The 14,110-nt window shown below is 45.1% G+C and overlaps 2 protein-coding genes and 1 non-coding gene across 4 annotated transcripts in view; all 3 read right to left on the bottom strand.

Moving 5' to 3' along the window:
• The window catches only part of COPG2 (COPI coat complex subunit gamma 2), a 111,607-nt gene extending 110,807 nt beyond the window's left edge, over window positions 1–800 (bottom strand). For both annotated transcript variants that reach the window (XM_040643991.1, XM_040643992.1), the window contains exon 1: window positions 678–800. In XM_040643991.1, coding sequence (XP_040499925.1) covers window positions 678–714 — 37 coding nt within the window. In that variant the 5' untranslated portion in view covers window positions 715–800. The remainder of the gene's footprint in view (window positions 1–677) is intronic.
• Window positions 801–1,150: 350 nt separating this feature from the next.
• TSGA13 (testis specific 13) lies at window positions 1,151–10,095 on the bottom strand. Its single transcript, XM_040644541.1, has 6 exons — window positions 10,054–10,095; window positions 9,834–9,905; window positions 8,725–8,931; window positions 4,176–4,315; window positions 3,251–3,378; window positions 1,151–1,317 (listed from the first exon to the last, which is right to left on the bottom strand). Exons 1-6 carry the CDS (start codon window positions 10,093–10,095, stop codon window positions 1,151–1,153), a joined length of 756 nt encoding a protein of 251 aa, XP_040500475.1.
• A 2,405-nt stretch (window positions 10,096–12,500) lies between these two features.
• Window positions 12,501–12,607, bottom strand: LOC121105972. The gene has a single exon (XR_005838704.1). It is a non-coding gene; the product is annotated as a U6 spliceosomal RNA (small nuclear RNA).
• Between the last annotated feature and the right edge of the window lie 1,503 nt (window positions 12,608–14,110).

Here is a 14,110-nt window from a genome sequence, read left to right as displayed (position 1 = left end):
GGGGGGTAGTATTGTTTTTAGGTGGCTCAGCATCATCCCCATTTGTTCTGGACCAAAGACCGGTATTAGGAACGCAACTCACTTTTGGATGCCTGAGCATTAAACGACCTATGTACCACGGGCCAGTCTTAGCTCCCTGGGAAGCGGACAGAGTTAAGGTCCCCGGGAAGACTGGAAGGTACAAGGCACTTCCAAGTTCATACACACACACACACGCACTCACTGTCCCGTCTAGCCCAGACCCACTCTGGGCCTACCACTACCAGCGGCCCCGCTCTCACACGCGCGCACCCTCTCCCTCCGCCACGCGCCGTGGGCCCGCCTCCTCTGCGGGCAGCCCACCCCCGGCGAGCGCGGCGGAGGCTCCTCCGAGGGGCTGCGCCCGGGGGAGGGGGCGGGAGCGGGGGGCGGGGCCGCCGAGCTGCCGGACGCGGCGCGCGGGCGCGGGACGGGAGCGCGCGACCCGAGAGGCGGCTCCGGCGCCCGGGGGAGGGGCTAGGGGCAGGCCCCAGGCTGCAGCAGAGCGGAGCCGGGCGGAGGGAGGGGCGGGCTCCAACTCCGGCCCCCTGGCACACCGGCGCCCACGCCTTCGGGTCCGCGGCCCCCGAGAGCAGGTGGCGGCGGGCGGGGAAGGGGCCCCCGCGGCTGAGGGTGGGCGTCAGAAGCCCAGCGCGTACCAGACTCCTCGTCCTTCTTGTCGAATTTTTTAATCATCTTGGACGACTTCCCAGCGCCCAGACCCACCGCAACCGTCCCAGGCGCCGCAGCCGGCGAGCGGAAGAGACTGCAGGAAGGCCGGCCCCGTGCTCTGGCGCCGGTTGGGTCGCCGTCCCGTCACTCGGGGAGAAGGCCCGCCCTCCCCCGGCTGTCGCGGCCGCTCCGGTCCCCTGGGGACGCGGCCACGCCCTCTCCTCCTCCCCCAGTCGGGCGGAGGCGGGGCCAGGCGCTTGGGGCCCCGGGGCTGCGTCCCGGACCCTGCATGGACGGGTCGGAGCCGGGGGCTGGCTCTGGCCCACCCAGCCAGCGACCGGGTAGCCCAAGCCCGAAGGGGGCAGAATGCGATTTTATTTGGTTGGCACGCCCTGGATGGTGACTTCTTCAGGCCCCTTAGTCTCTGCAGACAGAGGCGAGAGGCCTGGAGGGTTTGTTTTCACTTGACGACCGTGGCGTTTTTTATAACCCACTGCTGGGCCCTTCCATTGCGGAAGGAGCTCTCCCCTGGCACAGTTCTGGTGGGTTTCTCTTCCAGGAGCGACGAAAGGGTTAGTGGTTCCCAGATCATCTTGGAAGTCGGCAGGTCACTCCCTGACTTGACGACTGCAACAAAGCACAGGGCACCTTGGTGAATGTGGATTTCCAGAGGATCTAGAAGGACACGCAGTGTGGGGCAGGAAAGAGACCCACCTGGAGGGACTGAGGAAGCTGGTCTTTACTCTTAGCAAGAGGGTCAGTTTTGGACCACGGACTACCATGCCCAACCTTCTTTATAGTTCTGGATTCCTTCCCTTCATCAAAACCCAGTTTAAAACACTGCCAGTTTAGAGTCTTCCCTGTTTCATCCCACCCCTTTCAAATGATTCCACCTGCCGCCATATTGACACTTAGATTAACTCTTAACAAGGTGCATTCACTTGTATATTCATACTCCTCTTAGCCTTTTCCTAAAGTGTAGGTGGTTTTCTATTCTCCTGTCCGAGAGGGTAACGAAGAAACTATTTCTACCCTTGGCTTCAGTGTCATCACTTTATCCAAATTCTTTCAACCTCTGCCTGTTCTTGGAAGCTTCCATGGTGGGCTTTTCTTGCTGCCATCCATTCGTACTTTTTTGATGAATTATGTCTTGCAAATATCCCTTGAATCTGTTTCCTCATTCCTACCGCTGTCACCTCAATTCAGGCTCTATCATCTTTCTCTTGGACGGCCTCCTAATCAGCCCCCATCCAATTATGGTCCCCATCCAAACCATTCTTTACGTAATCTTTATTTGGATTAGCAGAAGAAGGGTTTGCTAGCAGTCTCTTTTGCTTGAGGTGGAGACATTGTTTCAACTTCACAGCCCCACTGTCTTTGTTTAGGGAAAGCATCACAAGGGGCCCTTTAGATACATAAGTAAAGTAAATAGGTACTCAATTTTCTTGGGGGAAACTGTAAAGTCACCAGAAATCTACTAATTGCTGTAGACTGGTATATTAAGTGTTGAGAGATTGTAAATGGTTAAATGTAAATTGGGTAGATCCTTAAAGGTTCATGCCCTTGAAAAATAAGAGAAATTCTAATCTAGATTAGATTCTAGGTTCTAGAGAAATTCTTTCCCCCAGTATTGACTTAAACCAAACTGCTGATATCCTACATATAGTATCATTTAAGATTTAACTCCAGCTTTACTAAATGTGCTATTAACTGTTATGTTCGTCCTATCTTGCTTATAAAGCTCAAATGTTGCCTTGGTGGACGGGTGGAATTTCCCTTGAAGGAAAAAAATATCACTACTTATTATTCCTGCACTGGGGGTGAGGGGGACAGTCTTAGTGCTTGATAAGTGCTCAACACTTATAGTTGCCCCATAGATGTTAAATGAATAATAATGTGTAAGGAACATTTTCATTGCATTCTCTTCCATGAAACCTTATCCCAAACCCCTTCACACCATGTCCTGCCTCGACCCCAAAGAAACTCATGAACCTCTGAAACCCACAGACTTATCTTTTGGTCCTTCTAGAACAGTTTTCCACAAAGTGTGATATGCATAACACAAGGCAGTTTTAGGTGATATATAGATAAATATTTTAAATTTTGATTATTACAAATTTGACTAAATGTATGTCAGGAAAAGAATGTAACTGGTATATTATAATATAGTATTAAGAAAGGAACAACAACAATAAAAAAAACTTTTAAAGAAAAACATTATATAAGTAACAGGGCAAATAATATATCAATATGGCCCAAACTATTGAAGTAGTAGGTGATGTAGTTTGGGAAACACTATGCTAGAGCTTTCTTGAAATTTGAGGGTTAAAAAAGAAAAGAGAAGGAAAGGAAAAGAAAAGAAGAGAAAAAGAAAAGAAAAGAAATTTGAAGGTTTAACAGGCTCCAAAGCCTAGGAGCACTCAGGCCTCTTAACAGTTCTGAGCTCCCAGGCTACAAAGAAAAATAGTATCCAGAACCTCCCTGAGAGATCTCTTGCCCCCAAAATGTTGTCCCTCCTCCCCAGATCTGTAAGCCTTTGCTTTAAAAGAAAGAAGCTTACCATCTTTCCTCATATCTCTTTTGCAGACTGAAGCAAAGTTGAGCTGGGGGTACATTTTTTTCTGTTTCCTCAAAGCATAGACCTTTAAATACTTCCCTTCGCTCTTGAAATCATTGTCGGTGGAAAACCTTAAGAAAGAAAGCTCATTTAGTAGATCCTAGGGCAGGAGGTTAATGGAACCAGTCACTACACTCTAATTCTGGGGGAAAAGAAAGGACGGTCCCTAGAGAGTTCCCATTGGTATGGAGTGGAAGTATTGCTCAGTGGAAGGGATTCTTCTAGAATCCAGCATTGTAAAGCTGTGAAGGAACTCTAAAATCTCTTCTGGGGCACCTGGGTGGCTCAGTCAGTTAAGCGTCTGCCTTCAACTCAGGTCATGATCCCGGGGTCCTGGGATGGAGCCCCATATTGGGCTCTATGCTCAGCGGGGAGCCTGCTTCTCCCTCTCCCACTGCCATTCCCCCACTCCTACCCCACTTGTGCTCTTGGCTCTATCTCTCTGTCAAAAAATAAATGAATATATCTTTAAAAAATTAAAATTAAATAAAAAATCTCTTCTCTCCTCCCCAAATTAGATGTGGGCTGCTCCTATAACTAGTTTCAAATGAAATCTCATAACACATTGTTCTTAAACTACAGCCCTTCGCAGGCACTGAGAGAAAATGTTTCCTCTCATAGATCTTTGAGTACTTCTTTTCACTCTTGAAAATCATTCTCGGTGAAAAACCTTAGTTTGCCATTATTGTCTCTTCTCATCAGGGTATAAATGAGGTTGGGGGTCATGTTAGGGAAGCTGACTTATTATTATGCAGTTATATATATTTCCTACAATCAAAAAGCTTTTGTTAAATTGTGGTGAAAAGAGATAGTAACATGAATAAGGGAACGATAGGAAAGAAAATGAGTACAGGAGCCGGGACTTCACCGAAACCACTGTTCTCGCTTGGGCGTAGTATCCTCCAACACGGTCACAGGAAAGGTTGGTTTCAGCCCAGATCTTAACTTTTTTTCTGGAGACATCTGGGGTAGGCAGAAGCGCTCAGGGGGTTTGCGCCGATAACTCTCCTGCCACGGAGGAAAGAGTAAGTGAGGGAGTAACTGAGCCCTTGCAACTGAACCAATTTCCTGGACTAAGCTTCGATTGCTCTAACATGATGTAACAAAACCTGCCAGAGAGGGAGGTGGGGACTGAAAGCCAAAGGGAAGGAAGCCATAGAAGATACCTTCTAACACCCCCAGGGGATGCCTGAAATCATGAACAGTACTGGGCCCTAGATACGCACTATATTTTTTCCTATCCGTACATACCCATGATAAAGCTAAATTTATAAATTAGGTGCAGTAAGAGATTAATAACCATAACCAATAAAATAGAATATATTGTAGTAAAAGTTACGTGAATGTGGTCTCTCTGTCTCAAAAATAATGTACTGCACTGACCCTTTTCCTTCTTGTGATGATGTGAGGTGATAAAATGCCTACATGATGAGATGCAGTGAGGTGAGTGACAGAGACATCGTGACTTGGCGTTAGGCTACTGCTGAAGGAAGATCATCTGCTTCTGGCCCGGGGTTGGCTGTGGGTAACTGAAACCGCAGATAAGAGGTGGGGGTGGGAACTACTGTACCCATTTGTTTTGTTGCCAGATGACACGTCCAAAGCTTGGTCAGTATCTTAAGTCATTGACTGGACTTGCCCAGTGGCCCTTTGAAGTGAATGGCAGAAGACTTTACCCAGTTTTGAGAAGGATTCAATTAGTGAATCACTTAGGGAACCAAGCATTTGGTAATAAATTGGGAAAGAAATGCATGGGACTCTACCTTCCTTTCTCAAAGATGGCTGCCTCATTCACATTCCATTCTCTGTCTGCAGTGAAAAGGTCATGAAATGGGATGTTTTGTGAGGTAATCATTTCACCATTACTAAAGGTCATAGAATCAAAGACTTTAAGAAAAGATCTTAAAGGTCACCCAGTCTAACCATTCATGTGGCTCTCTTATCCCCTCCACACTATTACTATCAAGTGGCCAACCTTCCTGTACCTAAAAACTCAACCTATTTCGTCTTTGTTCAGCTGTTGGCTGTCCGCCCCTAACTTCTACTCTGTAGCCCAAATAAAACAAATCTAGTGTCTCTTCCACAGGGTCCTTAAACAATTTGAAAAGATCCATAATATTCCTCCTAAGTTCGTTCTCTCTTAGGCTCAACATTGCCCATATTTTGAACTTCTCTTCATGTGATCTGGCTTTGGGCTCCCTATTCTGATTTTTTCTGCAACTCATTTGAGAAAGCTACTGTTTATATTCTTCCTGATGTGTGGCAATCTGAAATGAAAACAATATGCTAGTAACAGCAGGACACATCCCATCACCCTGTTAAAGTCTCTATTCAAATGTCATCACCTCTTCTGAGAGTCTCGCGTAACTGTGCTATCTAAAATTGCCCCTCGCACCCACTGCGCTCCATTCCCTTATCCTGCTTTGTCATGGCACTTACACATTCTACAGTATCTGTGTGATCGTTTGCTTGCTTATGGACTGTCTACCTCCCTAGAATTAAACTTCATTCCAGCAGACTTTGATGTAGTCACCGATATATCCCTACCACCCATAAGAGTTCCTCGCACAAAGTAGGTGCTCAATAAATACTTGTGGAATCAATGAAAGAATAAATGAATGACCAGACTGATTAAATGACACATATGAGCTGCTTCTCATGGAATTTTAAAGCCTCTTTAAAAAAAAAAACTTCCTGTTGAACCATGTCTTTTAAATTCTGTACTCATTCTCTTTAAGCTCTTCCAGTTGTGAGGAACTTCTGTTCAAGTTACCTCAAAAAACAGAAGTTTTACTCTAAGAGCTCACGTGCCTAGGAACTAAGACATAGCTAACAATCTGTCCACAAAAAGAGCAGAAATGTTACCAGAGCAGATCTCATGGCAGAAAAACAGGAGAGGAAAGGTCTTTGGAATCCAGGACAGCACTAGTTAAGGACCACCAGAGCGTGGGTTGGTGTATCTCGTCTCTGACACCCTGTCATTAGCTTGTCTCCTACTTTCTTCCTGTCTGCTTTCTTCTCTCTCCTGCTGTGTTCACTCCCTACTTTTATTCTGTATCTTTCCTCTACCTGTAGCTTCCGCTTACTGGTTTCTACTTCCCTAGAACTTCAACCTGCCCTGCTTCTGCTTTCATGGTGCCTACGCTCCCTTCTTCCTCCTGGTTTGATTTTTTTTTTTTAATGGCTTCTCTCTACCTGTCCTTTCAGCTTTCATTCCCACTGCCTTCATCTTCCCCTTTCCCAAATCAGATGTCTGGAAGCAGGAATCTGACCGGTCTGGGGATTGTTGGTTGTTTATAGGTTGGTTGGCTTTGGTGTTGGTTTGGCTTTTGGCTTTGGGGGGGGGTGTTTGTTTTCATTTGGGGATACCAGTCTGCACACAGGGCACTGATCAGCCTATGAATTTTGCTTCACTGGGTCTGGTGTCCCCCTCAGGTCCCAGCTAGTTGTCCAAGGGCACCCTTTTCCTCATGGACGGTGGTAGAGCCATTTCACTTAGAAGGGGCTGTGAGGATAGCCATCCCTGTGACAGACATGCCTGTTCCATTCTTCGATTTGCCTGCTGGAAACCACCCTCTTCTTATACACGTACCTGGGCATAGCCAAAGAATGCTTCTTTTGTATACGAGCTTAGGCTCACTAAAGACTGTCACATTTGTCTAGCAAGGGAAAGGGGGTGGTTGCAGCGTAAATATGAAAGAAGCATTCTAGATATTGGGCATGTCCTTCTTCTCGGACTTGTTCCAGGTAGCCTGTAGAATTACCATGGTGTCGGTCTTTGACAATCAGTGCCTTAACTCTGTCTATGAATACAGTTTGGCTGGGAGCACAATTCGCTCATGTTTATGATCAGGTCCTGCGTGGAGTTGGAAGGCCCATAAAGTGCCAGCTGTTGGAAGAAAGCTCTTCTTACATCAAGCTACATGATAATCTTGTATTTCCTTCTCCACCTTGAGTAGGACAATCCTGGGCCAGCATTTCTTCCTCTCCCAGGGTACATTACCCATAACCACTGAGAACTGACCACTGAGTTGATGCTCAAAGGGCACAAATTCTGAGACCCAAAAGACCGTAGGCAATGAATTCGTGAACGAACTCACGTTCAGCATGTATCATTGCATATTAGCGTCTTACCCTCCATTTGGAGAGGAAGCTTTTATTGCCATTCATCTAGGAACTAAGGAAACTTGAACCTCAAATTCACCACGTCGTATCACGAGAGTCTGTCTCGGGTAATTTCTGTGATAATTAGATTCTTTTGTTTGCACTTCCATTTACTTCAATTTCTTCTTGTTGTATTAGGTCTGCTCTCAAGGCTGTCAAGATCTTTTGTAGATCCTGACTCCTAAATATCTTTTAAATGTATTTTCTTGACTTCCTCTGCGAGATTTAGTTCAATTCTTCAGCATCTCTCACCTTGACTGTTGTAGTAACATCACAACTAGTCTTTCTGATTTTCTCTTCCACAGTGAACACATCTTTCTCCCAACCTCCAAGAGCAGTGTTTCTAAAATGCCAATTTGATTATACCTTTTATGTCCCCACATTTACTCTTTTACATCTCCGTAAATGCACCTCACTTTCTCGGGTCTTCGTGCCTCTGCCTTTCCCTCTGATGGGGATATTCTCCCCTTCTTTTGTCAGGGGGCACCTCCTCTGTAAAATCTCCCTGATGACTCCCTTTCCCCCAACAAAGATGCAGAGCTCTACTCTACGTTAGTTCTGTATCTCGCATATTCTTTTATCCATGTATCCTGGTATATTTTAATAACTTGTGTATCTCTCATGTATTGATCAGTGTCTCCTACTAGACTCCAGGTTCCTTCCAGATAGAAACTATTCTGAAAACATCTTTATATTTTAGTTCTTTGTTTAGTGTATGTTCAGCAATTGTTTACTGGATCGAACATGAACTTCCATAGTGTAGAACTGAGTCCCAAATGTCTGGAGGCCATGATAGTAAATACTCGGCTCTGTTCCTCTCCACTTCTCCTGATACCCAAAAGCAATGGGTGTAAAGCATAACCCTCATTTCCCATTTAGTTATTTCTGTTCCTCATTCCTCATTTCCTGATATATCCTTTACTGCTTTATACTCAACTAGAAAGCCAGTGGCTATTTTACCTTTAGTTAATTACAAACTAAATGTCTTTGGCCAAGGAGGAACAATTTCTAATTAGGACCATGCAATGAGGTTTCATGACACAAGCTTGTGCAATTCTGAGTCTTTCCCAGGCTCTCCAGATTCTGTGTGTGTGTGTGTGTGTGTGTGTGTAGTACATGGTAAGGAATAAGAAGAAAGAAACTGGCTTCTGAATACCATCTTCCATGTTAATTTAACTCCCTTCTTCAAGCTAACTCCTAATTCCTCAGGGTCCTTCCTCAGGGAGCCAGGATGCTTCCCTGGGCGCCATTACCTTGAACAGCAACTCCTTGGGAAAGTATTTTGGGGCCATGTCCTTTGCTTGCTGGTCGGTTGGGCAGGGAAGTGGGTTGTTGGTCATAATCAGTAAGGTCTTATCCTGATCGTACTCTGCTACTTTTAACATGAAGCTTTTGATTTTCCTGTTTCGAGCCAGGAATTTCTGCAGGGCGGTGGGCTTCAAAGGCGCATAGTACTGGGCCTGAGCGACACAGAAGTTTCCAGAGAGACAAAGGGATTAGGTCAAGAGAAGATTAACAAATCAATTGGCTAGTCTTCTGCCTCTGTTGGGGAAGGACAGAGACTGCACATGGGCTGGACAAATCTGCTCTGAAAGTTGTTTTACAGAAAATCTCTGAAGCTCCCTGTCCTTCTCTGCCCTCAGAGCAGTCCCCATAAATAGTCTAAGGGGTGAGGAAATGAGTTGGAAAAGTTTCCACATAAAAGGAGCAAGATGACTTAGTTCTTCTGCAGAAGTGTCACATCTCACCCAACACAATGGGGCAAACAGAAGTTTCCGTGTTAAACCTAAATGGCCTTCTGTACAACTCTCTCTGAGGCAAAGGGAGAAATTGCCAGAGACCAAAGCTCCTTCCTTATTCAAGGAGCCCAACACAGCACCTGTCTGCATCTTCCCACCCACCAACATTTCTCCGCAGGCACAACCACATTAACGTGCAAAATAAGGACAACCTTATAAAGGAAAAGCAGTCACAAAAGACAGCGAGTCATTTAAGATGTGGTGGGGGAAGGGGCCGTCCCACTAAATTTGCTCTTCTGTCTATAGGAAGGAGGCAGAGGATTGGAGAGGGAGAGAATGGAATACCTCCTGATTAGAAATAGGTTTTCTCAACTTAAAAATAAAACAGCTGTGGGGCGCCTGGGTGGCTCAGTCGGTTGGGTGTGTGACTCTTGATTTCGGCTCAGGTCATGATCTCAGGGTCATGAGATCGAGTTCTCCATAGGGCTCCACGCTAGGTGGGGAGCCTGCTTGGGATTCTCTCTCTCTCCCCCTCTGCCCCTCCATTCCCACCCCACCTCTGCATGCATCCTGCTGGACCTTACCCTTAGGGAGCTTGGGGGGATGAATCCTTTTCCACCTACCAAATTCGGATGGACTGTGTAATGCCGAAGATTCTTCAGAACAAATTTTGATTGCCCGACTGTATCGCAAATCTAGAGACAATAATTGAAATCAGTGGTTTCAGGTTGCACCGAGCCTAAACAATATTCCATTCCTCACCTCACCTGCTTCTGACTAAAAATTGGTCTCTCATTTAAATTAAGTGAGGAGAACACTTGCAATGTTGGCACCCTGGGATACTAGAATGCGGGCCACAGCAAAGAGAGCTAGGATCTGAGGCATCCTGACAGGGAAGCTTGTACATGGACATGTGGAGCCACTTTATGGATGCCAGGTAAAGCTGTGAGGGGGGAAGCAGGTAAGGGCAGCATCAAAGCTCAGACGGGGACAAATCACTCCGAGGCATCAGACCTCTTCCTTCTACCCTTTCCATTTCTATAGGAAATCAGGTGAAAATCAACATGGAGGACACCCTCTCAGGAGAAAAGCAAGTTGTAAAAGGGCAATCACCTAAGGGTTGTAGTGGAACGGAGCCCCAGGGACCATTGTCTGCTGAGACGGAAGCAGATGCGTAGAGGAAGGGAGAAACAACGATGCAGTTTGCTTTTTTTTTTTTTTTTTTAATATTTCTACAGTGCATGATTCTTCCAGGAATGTTACCAAAAGAGAACTGAATATAGTAATACTCTGTCCACCACTTTGCATTTTTCCGCTGGTGGACGTGCTGGTGATTGGCTGGTGGGTGGAGTGTTGCATCTTGATTGTACAGTTTCTGGGCCTCCTGCATCCCCTTCACTGACCCTGGGGTGGTTGCCTAGCCTCTAGCTCAGCCGTAGGTCACCCAGAGATGAGTCAAAGGGATGAGGACACAAGGAGAGAAAAGCTCTGAGTTACCGTCTTTGGGCTTGGCATAATCAGAAATCAGAAAAAGAGGGGTGGGCACAATCCTGTATATGGATCAGCATTTCTAAAGACCGTTATGCCCCCGAGGAGGTGATATGGTAAGACGGGGTGCGGAGGAACGAGAACATGCACTGAAAGGTGAGAAAAGCATGAACGTGAATGGAAAAGAGGGAAGAAGTAAGGATGGGACAGAACTGTGCCATGAGGGGAGCTGTTATGCTCCCGGGGGAAAATGCCAAGAGCTGGCAATGCCCAGGGGCTGGGGGGACAGACCAGGAGGACTATCAGAGCCATGCCATGCATTCCATGAGGAACAATGGGAAGAGAGAAATCCAAAGGTGCAATGATTTAATTTTATTACCCTTTTGGAAACCCAGTCCCTTTGTTCAAAATAAAGATATATTATGAACAAGCTGCTTCACAGATATGATATATATATATATATATATATATATTTAGAATCATAGCAGTCTCAGAAAAATTTGAGAGGAAGATGTGAAAACTTTTCTTTTATAGGTCTTTTTTTTTTTTGAGGGGGAAGTGGTGGAGAGGAGCAGAGGGAAAGGAAGAGAGAGAGAGAGAGTCTTAAGCAGGCTCCACACTCAGCATGGAGACTAATGCAGGGCTCGATCTCGTGACCCTGAGACAAAATGGAGTCAGACACTTAACCAACTGAGCCACCCAGGTGCCCCAGTAGTGTTTTGTTTGTTTGTTTTTTTAAATTATTTTAGGGGAGAAAGTCTCTGAGGAAAATGTTTTTACTCTTGAATATTTCTGAGGTACTGCATCTCGGTTCCAAATTCGTCTACAGCGGTTGACTAAGCCCACAAGGGTGTCCAAAGTGCACTATGTTTTTAGTTTTATGTTGAATTACACTATCCTGGCTGGTAAAATAAAAGTTGGCCTGGAAAATTCACTGGCATATTAAAAAATCTGGGGAAGCAACTGGGCTACCCAATAGAGTTTTGCTGCAAGAGGTGGCCATAAAGTCTAGCTAAGTCAGGTTTCTAAGATGGCTTTATGGTCCCTGGCTCCTAGCCCTGATTTGTTGCCGATATGTCCTTGTCTCTTTTCTAAGTCTCTGTTTCCCTTCCATAAAATTAGGATAAATCAACCTTGCTCTCTATATAAATCTTAACCCCTTTTTGCTTTTCAACAGGAAGCTTGTGAGCCCAACTTAAAAGTACTCTAACTCTTTCTTCTAATGCTCTTTCTTACCTCATCATTATCAACCACTATTCCTTTCTCAGGTTTAAGTGAGCTGGTTCCTGGAATGTCTGATTTGCTTTGTTGACACCTGAAAAAGAAGAATATCTGATTGTAATTTCTTACTCTGAGGCCTGGTCTTTGGCACATTCTCAATCTCCCTCAATGAAGTTTGGGAGCCGGACTTAGAGAGCTCAGTTTGGGTGATCACTAATTGAATAGGTATGTATAGTAAAGAATAGGATTCATTATCCAGCCTTCATGCTGGGGGAAAACAAAACTTCAGTTTGAAGACTTAAGCAAGTGGGACCACTTGGAGACATGATGACATCTGGTAAGTTGAATTCTTCTAAAATAGGAGTTTTAGACAACTTAAGAAAGTGTTCTAGTAGACAGCTTAAGGACATTCTTTTGGGCAACTGGACCTTCCTAATACCTTTAAAGACCACCTACTATTTTGAGTGCCTACCTGCCTACTCTTCTCTGCAGGGAAACGACTCTACCTTCGCCCATAACTGATTCCACGAGAAGGGATATTATTAGTGGGAATTCACAACTAAATTTCTAATTCTTTTTTTTTTAATATGGAACACTTCACAAATTTGCATGTCATCCTTATACAGGGGCCATGCTAATCTTTTCTGTATCATTTCAATTTTAGTATATGTGCTGGTGACATGAGCACAAATTTCCAATTCTTAATGACCATGCTTGGATCACTGGCTCCCTCTTGTACCTAACCATATCTAGGTTTCTCTGTCTAGAACTAAGGTGGTAAAAATCATCCATGGCAAATATCCTCATACTCTGTTCTTTCTCTTACTTTCCGATCCCCTACCCAGATACCAGTTCCTTTTGGAGAAAAGAGGGAGACAGGCGCTGCAATATTTAGTAAGAAAGTATTTTAGATTCCTTGACTAATTCTACTAAACCCATTTAGTGCCTAAACACAGTGAAAGATACTCATCAGTAAGATTGGGTTAATGATTAATATGGCCTGCTTCCTTCTTGGAGATAGTTCCTATTTGGATATGAAACTAGCTTACATTAAGTAGGAGCCTGGGACTACCTGAAGTAGACCTCTCACCTCTAAAAACTGAGGGTCACAGTGCAAGGACCAAACTAAGAGAAGTAGAAATAGCCAAGCTATGTAGTTGGCAGGTCAACTGTTGTAGGATGGTACAAATCATCCCAAATCCAGTATCAAGTCCCACCCAAGCATGGCTCACTTCCATCTGTTGCTGCCTACCAACTTCATCATTAACTCAGGCCAGAGGTCTTAAAAATAGTTGCAAGGGGAGCAGGTGACACGTTGTGGATAGAGCAAAATAAATTCATCCCCACTTACCATCTTCAAGTTGGTACCCTTTTGATGTGTCCTATTACCTTAAGCTGTCTATAATAACATACTGTAGTCTTTTATATTATAGCACTTTTCAAAATGCTTCTTTATTATTTCAAAGGCAGCACAGGATCCCAAATACTCTTTTTAAGGCCAATTTAAGGGGCGCCTGGGTGGCACAGTCGTTAAGCGTCTGCCTTCGGCTCAGGGCGTGATCCTGGCGTTATGGGATCGAGCCCCACATCAGGCTCCTCCGCTGGGAGCCTGCTTCTTCCTCTCCCACTCTCCCTGCTTGTGTTCCCTCTCTCGCTGGCTGTCTCTCTCTGTCAAATAAATAAATAAAATCTTTAAAAATAAATAAATAAATAAGGCCAATCTAAGGCATAGAGCTGTGGGGAAAATGTTCCTTCAGTCCGGCAGTGTCACCAAGGACAGTCTGGTGCCTTCCTTTTGATAACACTACTCTAGGTGCTGCATGAAACACAGACCGAGATCCGTGGTTTTGACCTGAGGACAGTCAGTCAATTAGAATACTTTTAATGAGAGTCTACTCGGAGACTAGACTTGTTCAAAGCGATATGGCCTACGACATACGTTTGTATAAAATGGTATTTATAACTTAGTTGAGCAAACAAAACCACACACTGGGTATGTCTCTTTTGGCCCATAGCTGTTCACTGCTAAGTGGGCCAGTCCGAGGCAAGTATTCACCCAGAGGCTAAATTCAATGCCTCCAAATAGTCCACGTTCTGCAGGGGCACAATTCAATCCATTCCTTCCTTAGCGCACACCATGTTCCCAGCCCCGTTCTTGATCCTGTGTGAGGAAAAAAGAGAAGACTGGTAG

This window comes from Ursus maritimus, unplaced genomic scaffold (assembly GCF_017311325.1).
Source record: "Ursus maritimus isolate PB19 unplaced genomic scaffold, ASM1731132v1 scaffold_3, whole genome shotgun sequence".
NCBI lineage: Eukaryota > Metazoa > Chordata > Mammalia > Carnivora > Ursidae > Ursus > Ursus maritimus.
Note: the sequence above shows the minus strand (reverse complement) of the source record. Positions and strands in the feature narration are given on the sequence as shown.

Excerpts from the sequence above, each read along its gene's own strand:
- TSGA13 (XM_040644541.1), bottom strand. The coding sequence starts at position 10,095 with ATGCCTCAGATCCTAGCTCTCTTTGCTGTGGCCCGCATTCTA. Across the intron at positions 9,906-10,053 it reads TTGCTGTGGCCCGCATTCTA|ATTTGCGATACAGTCGGGCA; the intron begins GTATCCCAGGGT and ends TATTGTCTCTAG. Across the intron at positions 8,932-9,833 it reads ACACAGTCCATCCGAATTTG|GCCCAGTACTATGCGCCTTT; the intron begins GTAGGTGGAAAA and ends TGTGTCGCTCAG.